The 14,973-nt window shown below is 36.4% G+C and overlaps 1 protein-coding gene across 8 annotated transcripts in view; it reads left to right on the top strand.

Moving 5' to 3' along the window:
- Hmgcl (hydroxymethylglutaryl-CoA lyase) overlaps nt 1-14,353 on the top strand; it is a 69,469-nt gene extending 55,116 nt beyond the window's left edge. For all 8 annotated transcript variants that reach the window (XM_019047111.2, XM_019047113.2, XM_019047116.2 and 5 more), the window contains 4 exons: nt 7,064-7,187; nt 7,764-7,976; nt 8,609-8,797; nt 9,590-14,353. In XM_019047111.2, coding sequence (XP_018902656.1) covers nt 7,064-7,187; nt 7,764-7,976; nt 8,609-8,797; nt 9,590-9,880 — 817 coding nt within the window. In that variant the 3' untranslated portion in view covers nt 9,881-14,353. The remainder of the gene's footprint in view (nt 1-7,063; nt 7,188-7,763; nt 7,977-8,608; nt 8,798-9,589) is intronic.
- Nucleotides 14,354-14,973: the final 620 nt, after the last annotated feature.

Below are 14,973 nucleotides of genomic sequence, written 5' to 3'. Positions count from 1 at the left end.
GGAAACTTTAAACGCATATCACTCCGTTTATACACAATTTTGAGGTTCTATAAGTGATTCTATCGGTTTTCTCGTGAAATTTTCTACTACTAGCACCCCTAACAGTTGAAATTGTGACGATAAATACATCAAAATTTGCAGTTTTAATCAAAAATTTCATGTCCGACCTCTCTAATTGACTTGGTCCACTGTGCGACGACGCGTTCGCACTCGACCAAGACCATGAACATGAAGGCATGAGAAAGTTACGATGGGTGAACGTCCCCCGCAAAATTTTTCAGCGTCGAATCATAAAATGCTCTTGGACCCGAACATGCCATCAAAATATTTCTGTTTTTGCCTTCTCGTTCTAGGCACGTGTCATAAGACTTGTGCACTGAAAAAAAATTCTCGGCGTTTTTACCAAGGTCCGTTGGTACCTTTACCATCTCGCTTTTTTTACCAATTATTGGTAATTTTACCAAGACAGACTAGTAAACTTACCCAAAAACCGGTATTTTTACTGTTTTTTTCAGGTAAGAATACCACTTTTATTGGTAATCAATTCCCGGTAACTTTGCCATTTTATCTCGGTAATTCTACCATAGTCGATAAAAAATATTGGCATTTTTACCGGAGTCCAGTAAAATTACCGAGAAAGTCAATAATTTTACCGAGATTTCTCGGTAAAATGACCAATTCCATAAATGGTAATTATACCAAGAAAAAGCTGGGATCAAATAGAACCCTGAATTCTTAGTAATTTTACCCTTTTCTCAGTAAATACACCGAGATTTTTTCTTCAGTGTGGCGAATCCATTTCCGATAAAGCTCTCACTTTTCATTTGAATCTAGGCTCTACTCAGGATAGTTCGAATGTGCACTAACCAATTACGGAAGAAAACCTAAATTTTCTCCTCGGCGATTTGTTTTTTTGAGCGAAATTCCTAAATCGCCCGAAAATCCATGAATCTCCCAATCACACAAAAATGTGCGTTATCGCGGAAAGAAGTTTAAATACCTATGTAACATCGTTAATTTGCGCTTCTTAAAATTCTAAAATTCCGAACTGACCAAACTTACTTTGTGAAACTTCCTCTAATCAGCTTCAATAAGCTTAAACCTCAACGAAAAAATAGCTTTTTTTATAAAACCTTCACTGGAAAAAAACACATTGGATCTAGAGTCCAGACTCTTAAAAACATCGACAAGATAAAGTACTCTTGATTCAATCAGAATCTAGCTTAAATCAAGAACCAAGCCTCTTAATCTAAGCGGATTTCGTTTTGATTCAAGCAAAAATCCGATTGAATCAAGAGTATTTTTTCTTGTCAATGTTTTCAAGAGTCTGGACTCTATAATGCAATGTGGTTTTTTTCCAGTGTTGTGTAAAGATATCAAGCCCAGCCGTCCAGTGTTTGATGATCTTCTTTTAACTTACACAAAAAAAAAAACACAGTAGAAATGGAGGGGAGGGGGGGGGGGGGGTTCTATCAAGACTGTTAGAAATTATGCACCAATTTTATCGTCCATGATTGCCCACTGCACTGTATTTCGTTTAACTCGCTTTGATTTGAGTCCGAAATACAAGCAGAGCTAATTCCGTACAGGGAAAGTCCGGAAAAACATGAACGAACTTGAGCAGGATATTGAACGTCAGTAATCTTCTCACACAATATTTAATTCATAAATACGTAATAATGCCAATGCTTAGTTGTGACGCCTTTACCATCGGCATTGCCACATCATCCCGTAAAATCTGGCAATTTTCGGATCGATTTTTTAGAATCAGTTAAATATCCAATATAAAGTATATCAGTTTTTTGTATATCAGTGACTGGTGTGTACCATCTACCATCAAATATTTGCGGCCTGCAAAAATTTGACCGCCATTTTTGTCATCATTTTGATCGGAAATTGACGGAAATTTGAGCGTGTATCCAGGCCTTATAATTACTCAAAAGGACGGCAGTGATGATAGTATATAGTAGAAGAGATTCCGATAAATTGCAGAAACAAAATGTCGGACATGGTTTTACATAAATGTCGGCTTTAAAGGGCGGGGATTTCGTTCGCTACTTCCAGTATGTAAAGTAATTTGGATCAAAAAAACGAAAACATCCAAGAGCTGAGTAAAATGTTTGTTTGTCAGAAAAATTCATATGGATAAGGGTATTAGATGACAACGGAAACGAATTTATTCATGCTCGGATCATATACACGATAGGATTTCGGATGCGAAATTTGCATCAATTTGAAATTGTTAAGCCGATTGAGTCGCGAGGGTGTAACGCAACCGGCAGTTGAAATGGAATTTTGTGTAATCCAATTTCGGTTGCTTTCAAAAACAAGCTCCAGTTTAGCTGTACGTTTAATATTAAACTGAAAATTGACTGTTCTCGTCGCGGAGAAAACGATTCCCACTAAAATAAAGACCTCGGCTCGTTCCGACCACTAACAAAGGTCTCCAGGTACACTTTTTTTAACACTCACAAGATTGAATATGAGTCTGTAATTTCAATCGTGAAAATACACCTTGAATACGTGTCTTCTCTTCGCATTCAAATTTCGGTTAAATTTGTCTTTTTTTACATGAAATATCACGCAAATTCCGTCCTCTAAAATTTGGTCATGAAGTGAATCCAAAAAATTACACAATTTTTAAAAAAAAAAACATGCGGAACAACTACAGTGGTCAGTCTTCCCATGAGAAAAAATAATTGTGAATGAACTTTTGCTCAGCCCGTGAAACAATCTTGTTTCCTGTCCTCAATCAGGGAAAAGTAAATGACAATGGAATTGGAAATTTTTTGTACTCAAATCTACGAAAGTTTTATTTTTCTCTTAAAGATGCGATGTGAGGAATGTTTCACTGTGTATAAATCCGTTGGGAAACGGACGAAATAGTCGACTTGAAAGAGCAGTGTAGGTGCAGCGACTTGCACAAGCGCGTCTCGTAAGTGTATGAGCTGCGAGGGCTTGAACCCAAAACGCCTTCAATTCCTTGAACGCAACGCGGGCAGCTCTTGAGCTTCAATAGTTGCATCCATGCGTGTGCCTCACCGTGGTATTGTATGCCTTGCTATCGGCAAAGGTTCGCCTGCCTTTCTGGATTATCTACCGCTTTCGCTTGTAAATGAAACACAATTCACACCGATGTGAGTTCGCCATTGCAGCGTTCAACATTATTTAATTTCATACATAGCTGACTATTTACATTCAGCATTTTAAAATACCGCACTCGACACAAATGAATTAATCTTATCTAATCTTTGAGAGAAGGATTTCGTTGACGGTATCTAAATGATTGCTCTGGACTTTTTGCTCAAGCATGGATTCACCCAGCTCCTGTATAGGCTAGGTTTAAACTGAAACCAATATTATATAGACTCAGTCTATCGTTGTCGGTGACAGGTCTTTAAAATAGAGGCTCCATTCCCCTAAAATTGCCAATAATTTTGCCTCCTCCAACTCAGATTTGGTGCTTCGCGCTATCAGAAGGCTGTTTAGTTTTACCGTAATAGATCCCCGACTCATCTTTCGAAAATTTAAAGTCAGCGGGCTCTTAGACACATTCGCGCCATCTGTGGATACCCGAAAAATCACGAGAATCGATCCGCTGCATTTGACTATGATATCAAATGAAAATTCGAGGGTCAAAGAGCCTAAATTTAAAAAAAAAAAACACCTCCAGAATTGCAGAGCTATGACGAAGTAACTATGACATTTAAAGTATTTTAAGGCCATATTGCGAAGTTAATAAAGTGTGTTCCAGTTAATTTACCTTTTTGAATCAAAGAATGACTGCGAGTGTTGCTGAAAAAGTTTTAAGGACTCTCCTCCTCTCAACCGAAGAAGCTTATTGAATTGTGTTAAAAAAACAAAACATGGATTTTTCTTTTAAAAATGGTAGTGAATCGTGTGAAGAAATACTGCATTGCTGTATTGAAGGTACGCCTCCTGGCCTTAAACTACCTGATTTCTTCCTCGGCCCACGGCTAGGACAAGGTCTTTCCTCTTTTATCCGACCTCATTCAGCCTTCTCAGTCTCAGCCTAATTAGACACACGGAAAATCTAAGCTCCTCGCTTTATCTCACCTTTTGTAGCTCTGCAGTTCTGGAGGGTTTTTTTTTTTAAATTTTAGACCCGACTTTTAAATTTTAACCGGAGAGTTTTTTGGACCGCGAGTTTTGACAAAAAGTAACGAAAATAATATTTCCAAGTCCATCCTATAAAATTTAATTTATCGCCTAAGCTTAAAAAAGGACGATAGCCCCTGCACAGTAGCTGTCGATAGCTGAATCGAATGCGAGATTTTTTTCCAAACACTATTTTGCTTTCATTTCTCTGAATTTTGCCGATTTTTGAGTTCAGATTGATTCTTTAGGCTACTGTGCAGGGGCTATCTTCCTTTTTTATGCTAAAAATTCAGAATCTGCCGAGACTTTTTACCTAATCGATGCGATATATCGCATGCCACTTGGACCACGTCACTTGAGCTTGACGAATCACCTGAAATTCCAAATGAAAGCGAAATTCTGACAATAACAACGGTGCGAATCTTGACATACACTGGAAAAAAAAACACATTGGATCTAGAGTCTAGACTCTTAAAAACATCGACAAGAAAAAGTACTCTTGATTCAATCAGAATCTAGCTTAAATCAAGAACCAAGCCTCTTAATTTAAACGGTTTTCGTTTTGATTCAAGCAAAAATCCGATTGAATCAAGAGTATTTTTTCTTGTCAATGTTTTCAAGAGTTTGGACTCTAGATCCAATGTGTTTTTTTCCCAGTGAAATATGTATCATGGAAATGTAAGTGTAACCGATATAACGACGATTCTCTTACATATTGCAGTGTGTCTTGGAAGTTCAAACCGCACACTCTGCACCTTCGGTCCTCCTAAACTCCCGCACGAGTTTTTCAAAGCTCAGTAGGTAATTGTATTCTCGCAGCTGTCCAGGCCTTCTTTTGCTGTAGGTCAAACGCGGCTCATTAGCAATTTCAATTAACTCTGGAGCATAATTCGATTCTGAGACTGTGAGCGTGACCACCGAAAATGCAAAGCACGTGGTGTAGGTGTATGAACAGTTGGACACTTCGACCAATTATCATGACCATCGTCGCGAACGCGGCAATACTTTACATAACAATTGAACCAATTAGTTCTTTTGTGCAATATCATTGTTTGCTGCCGCTTACCTCTCGCCCGTCTTTTATTTCTCGAGGCCTCAAAAGGAAGTTCCGAATGAGATTCGCAATTTGCATGCTTCTAAGTCTATCTAAATTAGTTTTTTCGCGCTGTGTTGTATGAATTCTACCCTTTTTTCGAACAGTTCTCCAATGAACGTGTTAATGCACCATAGTTAGCGTATCCACAAAGTCGACCAGCATCACTATACATGCCGTGCTAAGGAAGAACGCCGTTTGAACCTTCAGGCGTTGCCAAATTTCCTTTGATAAAACAAGAATCCCATCGTAAACTTATGAATATTTTTCTTCCAATTTTTCAGACAATTTTGTTCCTAATTTCACCTACAGTTCCTGCAAATTTCAAGGAAAAATATTAATAATTTTCCTCAAAATAAACATTTTATCGACGGAAATTTGGCAGCTCTCGAATGTTCATACGGCGTTTTTCCTTAGCATGGCAGTATACGACTGTCACAATAAAGTAGAATAGCGATTTTTTAAAGTAGCACACGTTTACCTACGCGCAATGCTACTCTCGCAAATCATGCTGGCAACTCGCGCCGCGCCGCGCCGCCGTTCAGTCGGCCGGCGATGACGAACCAATATCTGAAGCGTATATTAAGTGAAAGCGTCGTCGTAGTCCCGTGGAAATGTGTCAGTTTATCGAGCGGTCCATCGATTATCGGCCAATTCGTATGTGCATCGCGCATGCAGTTTCTTCCGAAAGTGGCGTTCTGCCTTGCGAGACCCCCTTCGCGCAACTTAGTCGAAGGACATCGGGTTCATTACAGTGCGTTTGCATGAATAATTAGCCATTGAAATGCTCTGTGGACGTGCCGAAATGAAAGTTGAACAGGAGCTGAAGACACTCGAATTGTTAAGAACTCCCAATCTTCAACGAACGTGCGGGTACGTGTGCGGCCGAAAATCCGCACCTCTCTGGCAAAAGGGCGTATCTCACTTTCCACGTGAGCTGCGCTTCACTTGAAAATCCATTATTTCTGGGGCTTAGACGGAAATCCAGGGCCGGATTTACCTACTTGCCGCCCATGGACCGCCTGTATTTTGCCGCCCCCTTCTCATTCGTTTTGAAATACCAATAAAAACCATCAAATAAACGTGCCAGCGGGGAGGGGTGCATAAGACTCGTTTACTCGTGTTGGACATATTTTTTGGGAAAGCCCTGTTAACACTACTAGCAAAAGTTTACGGAACTTTGCGCGAAAGTTAAGTTTCGTGAACCTATCTCTGTGTGGACAAGGCCTTCCATTCATAAGAAATGAACGAACGAATTATGAAAGAACAAACATGAATGTAGTTTAATGATTTTAACTGCCGCCGCCGCGCAGACTGCACTGTGTTTGACGCAATGCGTGAAGTATTCTCGCAGTCTTGTAGGCGCTAAGCGTTTCACGCTAACCGCACTGTCTATGGCGCAATGCGTGAAGTATTCATGCATTCTTGTAGGCGCTATTCGTTTCACGCTGACCGCAGTAACCGCACTGTGTTTGATGCAATGCGTGAAGTATTCGTGCAGTCTCGTAGGCGCTAATATGTGTTACATGCCATTGCCGCGCCGAGGGCTTCTCCTTTTCATCTCAAGTCCTCGTCATCATTTCTCTCTAAGTCGCGCCGTTCCAACCCAAATTGCGTGTTTTGTATCTCTCTTAACTCGATTTATGAAAGGTGCTGTCTCTTGTATCACTAAAAGACGACAAAATTAGAAATTACCATACTCTCAGGAAATGAGAAATTGATATTTCTAGCTCATCCTTGAAAGTACTACCCGTTATAGGAACCTACCTCGTTATTTCATATATCTCTCCACTGATTTTTTCATGATATTCATTTTCTTATCGTCAAAACGTTCTTATTTTCTGTTCTCAGTTTTGTCTCTCCAAAATGGGTACCCCAGATGGCTGATAGTTCAGAAGTGCTTCAAGGAATCATGAAACATCCCCGCGTCAACTACCCAGTTTTAGTGCCCAACATGAAAGGTTTAGAAGCCGCTGTAAGTTTAATGTCCATCTCTCTTTATCATTCATTTTCTGCTTATGTGTGGCAACCCTTTGTTTCAAGTCATTTACCTGTACCGTCTCGTTCCTCAAGGGTGGCAGATAGTAGATTCGAAAAAAGTGAATATTAGATTTTCACATTATTTCAGTTCTTTATTTATTACCTTACATAAACTCTTCAATCCCTGATTGATTTAACTGAGTCACAAAGAAACTCTGTAAGTGTAGTGTAGTTGGTTGTCTCGTGCTGAAAAGTTAATAAGAAAACTTCACGTCGCATTATCTCCCCCTCCTCCCTTCATTTGCCTTACAATTTTGTCATTTTTGTATCTGTTTTGCTCATAAAGAGCCAGACAGAGCGTGCACTAATATTTTTCTAGACACATGATAACCGGGAAAGTAAAATAGTTTTCCTTTTTTAAGGTACTATTTCTTTATATATCAGGAAGTAGTTAGCACTAAATAAATTTTTACTTTTGTACTTTTTTTTATCGTGCTTATGTATTTTAAGTACCTGATTTCTTATTTACACTTGTGATCTTTCCTAAGTTGTAATTTTGTCTTTTTTATAGATAAAAGCTGGAGCGGAAGAAATAGCCATATTTGGAGCTGCCTCAGAGACCTTCAGTCGCCGAAATATCAATTGTTCAATCAAGGAAAGCTTAGAAAGGTTTCGAACAGTTGTGGCAACAGCTTTAGATAATGGCTTGAAGGTTCGAGGATATATTTCTTGTATCTGTGGATGTCCATATGAAGGCTCAGTTCCTCCTAGTCAAGTCACCAAGGTAAACGGAACTCCCATAACTTTGCTTTCTTTTTCGTGTATTTAAGGTCATCAATTTTTGAAGGGTTTTTAAAAATTAAATTTATTTTTCAATTTTAAAAGTTGAATCAATTTTTTTTTTTTTTTTTTTTTTAAATATTTGAGAGTTCTTTTAGGTGTGCCTCAATTTACACTCCTTTAAGCATACTTTGAAGGGAATACGTAAGTCCTTGATATTCTTTTAAGTCAACAAACGCTTTTCTCATATTCCTCTTCTCGTGTTCTCCCCCCCCCCCACCCTCCCCAATGAGACATTGTTTTTTCCTACCATAATTAATGGTAATAACAGCTTTTAGTGTAATAATATTGAAATGTGCAATGGAAGTATGCATTTTTGAACTTTAGCCATTGATTTGCATATTTATAACTCTGTGCATGAAACAGTATTGAATCTCCCCCTATTTAAATTTATTTCAAGGCTACTTGAAATACATGTTGGTAAGACTTTTTCTACTTGGTGTGAGCGCTGTGCCTAACATGGATCATTACATCAGATCTAATGTTGATGAATTGACATTGATTCGACAAGATTCTTACTGATATTATGATTGGGTGTGCGGACTGATACTCACAGCAAAGTGCTCTTTGTTTCAGATGGCCAGAGAGATGTATAATATGGGCTGCTATGAAATATGCCTAGGAGATACAATTGGAGTGGGTACGCCTGGTTCAATCAGAGCTGTTTTAGAAGATGTTTCAAAGGTGGTTCCTATTGAGAAAATCGGCATCCATTGTCATGATACTTATGGACAAGCTCTAGCAAATATCCTCACAGCTTTAGAAGTAAGTATATACAAAAGCATACTTCTATTAAGATCTTGGGCTTAAGATTTACTTAGATAACGGCTTATAATGACAGTTTTCTCTCTGTAAAAATAAAAGATTTAAGTTTTAAAATAGTCATTCACTTTTTTTTCAGTGAGGACATCTTAAACGTTGATTTAAATCATCACTCTTCAGTAAGCAGATCTAAAGGCTCGACTGCTGTGCGAAGACATAGTGTTTATAAGAATTTAGAAATCGTCGACTTCTTCCACCCCTGACCTATCGATGAATTATCAGTTTTTGAAAAGAATTCTCATCATTTTCTTGTGAAATTTTCCAACACATGAGATGGAATTGGAGAAAAAAATTACGTACATACTTAGAAGCCGCTTTTACAGCGCTCTTTGGCGCTCTGCAACTCCCAGCTGCCGAAGTTCCCCGCTCTCTCAGAGCCCTTCAGGGAGTCAGAGAACATTTTCTGTAAAAAAATTTTAACAAAAAATCGATCGGTAAATCACTTAGAAAATTTGTATTAAATCAAGTAAAATCCGGCAACATTTGAATATGCAGTCTTTCTCCCTAGCTTTACTGCATCGCAATAAAAGAGGCTCTCATTCCTACTGTTTGTCAACTTTTTAAATGTCAGGAGGAATATGCAATAGAAGTTGGTTCGTAAAATAGCATAGGTCCATAATTAGAAATGAAAGAATTGGTCGATTTCTGAAATCTTATGCCAGAAAATGTTAATTGATATGCTATCAAATTGCCAAGCCTAATAAAATTTTAATTTTTTGTTTTTTTTTGTTCTAGATGGGTGTCTCTATTGTCGATGCATCTGTAAGTGGGCTAGGAGGCTGTCCGTATGCCAAAGGTGCCTCAGGTAACGTAGCCACCGAGGATCTAGTCTATATGCTGGAAGGTATGGGCATCGATACAGGGGTTAACTTAGCTGCTCTACTCCGAGCTGGTCAGTTCATCCGCAAGCACCTTGGTAGGGAAACTGAGTCAAAAATTGGTCGTGCCGTCAGTATTGATAACATCAAAATTTTGGAGAATTACATCAAGAGGAAATCACATGACCAGATCTCCGTGGCTGACTAAAATTGCAAGACAGGATGTATGATTTTTATGAGAAGACTGATAGGAATATTGTAAATTAAGTGTGTACAAATGTAATTTATAATTTAAAGTAGGGATTTGAAGATTTCTCAGTCTTGCCGAAAAGTTTATTCGGTATCATATTTTGGCAGAGAATAGATATTAGTTGCGATAAACCGTCACCTCAGTTCAAAGTTGATAAAACTGTTTTGCTCATTTGCAATGCAGGCTTAGGATGTTTTTCACAATTTAAAGCTTTCGAAAGAGCCTTACGTAGTGAAAAATGATTTTCAGCAATGAAGTACTAGTACATACAGAGATATGCTTGTTTCCTTTTTTTAGGAGGTACGTGCATGGAGAAATCATTCATTTTGATTTTGTTCGCACAAGCCAGTCAAGTTTTTTCAATGAATGTATTTTTCTGTTGAATTGAGAAAAATTTGATTCAACCTAAACCTTATGTTTTTTTACCAGATCAAAGTTGCGGTTGGTCAACTCAAATATATATATTCCTAACCAATTATGTGAAATTTTCAAGTCCTACTCTCTAGAGTGAAGTGTTTCGCTCTAGGGTTATTTTGTTCTTTGCTGTGATTGTGAAGTCATAATTTAAGTCTGATGTGAAGTTTTGGTCTGATTCATGCAGCAAACTTCATCAGATTGTTAATAATATGTAATGTACTTATATGTGTTATCAGATTATTTATGAATGCCTCTGCCTATCTGACTCCAGAATCTGGATCTGTTTAATCGACTGTAAAAATTGAGTAGCACATGGAGCATGTTGCTCGCAATGAATCCTCATGTTTGAAAAATGAACTAACATTTGTGTTTAATATTGTGATACTTTTGGCACTAGTCACTGAAACTGTGATTCAACCATGTCCCCCCCCCTAAAAAAAAAAAAAAAAAATGACCATCTCAACTTTACCCTGTACACTTTGTTCTTTATCCCAGTTTAAAACTCTTTTGTCTGTTTGCTTCCCTCAGCAACAATTCTTAGCGGTTCCATTCATTAGCAAGAATATATTCCATTAACGTCTACAAATATTCAACGAATTAACACTTTTACATAAATGAACCAACTAGAACGTCTTTTTGTATCAATTCCAATATCTGAAGAATCCATTCAAGTTTCTTTCCATACTTTTACCTCTGAGTTGATCAGGTCAAGTTCAAGCTGAGAACATTCTTCACATTTTTCTCTTTGAGCAAGGCAGCTTACTTCTTTTCTCAGTGGAGTTCTGCACAAGACATTATGCAATTAGTGATCTAGTTGAGCCAGTTTTGAAGTAGAGTCAACATTCTAGTTCTGCTGCCTCTCCCCCACACTTTTCGCTACATGAGCAAACTGCTGTTGATTATCATAGTTTGCAAGAAAAACTTCTGTATATCAGTGATTCAGCGCACTTCAATGATTATAATTTTATTAAAGTATGGATCACATAAGTATTGATGAAATGGATTCATTATATATCGATGGTGAAACTGCAGAAATGTGTATTTTAGTTCGTGATATTGCTGACTTCCTGTCAAACTGTATTTTCTTCATAGAAAACTACACAACATCATTTCTTGAAAACTTCGATGATGTTTTTTCTATTTCATATATAATATTACATATGTAAATATTTTTTCCAAAATTTCAAGTCATGATGTTGTTTCGTTCTCTTTTTAAAAATTAAAATAGGAGCGAAGATTTTGAAACACCGCAACCAATGCTAGCACTTTTGCAGTTTCACCTCAATGTGTGGTATTATCTAACAGTGAATTTCAGTCACCTAGGAGCTAGTTTTTCCCTGTTATTTAACTGCAACTTTTTGCTTCAATACCTGATTTATTCAGTCAATTAGGATCTCCTCCTCAGAATTTATGTATGTGAGTACTGGTTGCCAAAGGTTTTTGAATCTGTCTTTTTTAAGATATTCAAAATTGCAAAGAAATTTTATTTTCACTATTGTGTGTGTATCTTTATCTTTTTTTTAAACAGTTATATTTTCCTTTCTTTTTCTCGTTTTGCCAATTTATTGTCTCATGCAAAATTTAAAGGAAAGTGTGCATCTAACTAATAATTTCTTTCAAGTATACGGTAAAACATTTTGGAAATTTGAGTGTCTGGATCTCTAAATGACTCAGATGATAAGGTAATCAGCTACCAGACAGCTAGTTATAGGCATTGCAGCTTAATTTTGCATTACTTGACAGTTTATTTTTTACATCTGCTCATTCAAAAGTCTTAAATAGGGACGAATCCCAAAATCAGAAGGAGATGAACGCAACAGAGTGTGTTTGGTGAACAATACTCTCTACTCATAGTGAATCATGGGGCTCAATACACTATGAGATGTGGTGTCATACTTACTTTTTAGAATGACTATATTACCTTAGCTCCAGCTCTCCTTTTGGTTTCTAGCACTTAGTGATGCACCATTTCAATCGGTAGCCTCTTAAACATTTCAAATTCAACCAGTTTTTTGGGCACATTTTTTGACAAGGTTGATTGCCTCACACTTTTAGTCAAGTTTGTTACCATATTCCTGTAGATACATAGTTACATCTCCTGAATTAGTGTCGCATAAACAGCTCTCGGCTACGCACAAACTGGAGCTCTCAAAGACGCTCATCAATGTCTTTTTCGGCCCTATTGGCCAGCACTGCAAGTCGGAGCAATTGATGAGTCTCTTTGAAGTCCATAGTTTTTACAAGGAGAAGACTTTTTCGATGGACTGAGTTTAATAGAAACGCACCAATTTCTGTCAAGTTCCGTTCTGTCAAGTTTGTTTCTGTCAAATCTCCATTTTTGGTGTATTAACTTCTGTTGTGTCATAAAATCAGCACAAAATTTAACATTCAAGAAAAAGTAAGGGCATTTCTTTGTCTCTGGAAGTTTGTAAGTGCACACTCAAAACTTATTCCCACAAATATCCGTTGTCAGACACACTTAAAATGCAATGTCTTCCCATATAGATTCAGCTTTTTCTAAAAAAAAAAAAAAATTCCTTCATATTTAAAGTTATTTTGCTCTAATCAAAATTAAGTCATTGCATGAGACTTCTCTGCATCACAATTTACTTACAAAGAAGAATAGTAACCGTAGACATCTGGCTAAGATTGCTGCAATATGCAATGTTAAATAGATGACTTTCATTTTAACACTTTAAAATCAAATATTACACTGTTACTTTGATTCTCTCTGATGAATTTTAGTGATACCTCGAATTGTGTCAACTGCACCTTTAAAAGTTGTTTAATTTTTACGTAGCTTCCAGACAAGTAATGCTTATACACTTTTTGGAAGGTTCTAATTCTCAGATGTATATTCCCCGGAGCTCTGCTCTTCTCGCTCATAATTATAAGAATTATAATTACGATTATAATCATATGAGATAATTAGAAATTTTCAGTGGTATGAATTACAGTGAAGTGAGCCCATCATGTGTTTCAACCTCGCTAATGTTTTTGGTGTGAGAGTTCTCCTGTTACTCTGCACTCTTCAGGCAAACATGAAATGTGCTAGCATAGAATATACCTCTTTTATTGTTCCTATGTTTTTATAATCATTTGAGTACTTACCAATATCTTACCTCATCTTGTATTGGAGTATAATATTTGGAAGGGATTACTTTACACCACTCCATCAGAACAATTTCTTTGTAATTTTGTTCTCTTTTCTCAATTTTTAGTATTCTTTTCTGTCGTGCCAAGGAAGAACGCCGTATGAACTTTCAAGAGTTGCCAAAATGCCGCTGATAGAAACGTGTAATTATGAAGAAAATTATGATTATTTTTCCTTGAAATTTTCAGACGTTTTTGATAAAATTTCGAACAAAATTGTCTGAAAAGATTAAAGAAAAATATTCACAACTTTCCTAGTAATTAGGTCTTTATTGTAGGAAATATGGCAATGTCTGAAGGCTCGTACGGCGTTTTTCCTCAGCACGGCAGTATTATTTCCTAAACCCTACATTCTAAATTATACCATTTTTGGTTTCTTCTTCCATTCTTAAAACTTAAAATTTCTTAACTCTGTCTATGAAATTTTCAAAGTCTGTTTGTTTCAGGACTTCAAATAATTTCATTAATCAATTTTATTTTCACAGACTTTGGTTAGCTATGTTATTTTTTCAACTCCTCCCCCCCTCCATCCTCCTCTCGCTCTTCATCATTCTTCTGATTCTATTATTTATCTATTTATTTTTCTTTGCGTATTTTTTTCTTTGATATAGTCTTTTCCAGTTTTTAGTTACATTTTGATGATTCTTCATCTACGTCATGTCTTTAGTTGATTTTTCTATCAATGATTTCTTCTTAATCTGTTAACAGTCTTTCTTTTTTGGATTTTTCCTCTGATGTTAAATTACATTTTAAATCTATTACCATAATGATAGCAATATCTGTAAATATAATGCATTAATGCTGATTTGTATTTTTTAAAACGTAATTTATTAAATAAAATGTGAGTTCATTTTTCTTTAAGATGCTGTAATTTCTTCAATGCCTAGAAACTTAGAGGTCTTTAGATCCTTCAGATCATTTCTTCAGTAGTTTATTCCTCTCCTTTTTTTTTAAGAAAAACAAATTTTCACTTGAAAACTTTCTGAAGAATAAAAAAGAGAGTATCAACCTGGGTGATCATGATGGCATTTCAAGATGCAAAATTTCCTTTTTCTTAAAAAAAAAAAAAAAAAAAAAAAAAATTATTTGAAAATTATGTTATCTTATATCAACCCTGAAACATTCTACAAATTCTCTCTAGACCATGGAAAATATGGGAGAAAATTTCATTCACAACATCGTTTGGTTTGCTGTTCTGATCGTAAATAAGATAAAAGTAGGTACTTCAAAATTAAAGCCAATTTTAGTTAAAACTCTCCAAATAAGCACAACCTAAACAATTTAAGTAAAGGAGAGACTTACTAACTTTTAAGCACCTTCAATATACTTTTACTTTATACATAGTACATATTCTCTAATTTATTTAAAAAAAAAAAATAAAATAAAAAATAAAAAAAATAAAACAATTACTCAGATAATGTGAAAAATACGGGGACAGGACTTAATTGCCTTGAGGCGCTGTTTTGGTATTTTATCATTTT

The sequence above is a fragment of the Bemisia tabaci genome, chromosome 4, assembly GCF_918797505.1.
Source record: "Bemisia tabaci chromosome 4, PGI_BMITA_v3".
NCBI lineage: Eukaryota > Metazoa > Arthropoda > Insecta > Hemiptera > Aleyrodidae > Bemisia > Bemisia tabaci.
The sequence above is the reverse complement of the archived record's forward strand: the minus strand, read 5'-3'. Positions and strand labels throughout refer to the sequence as shown.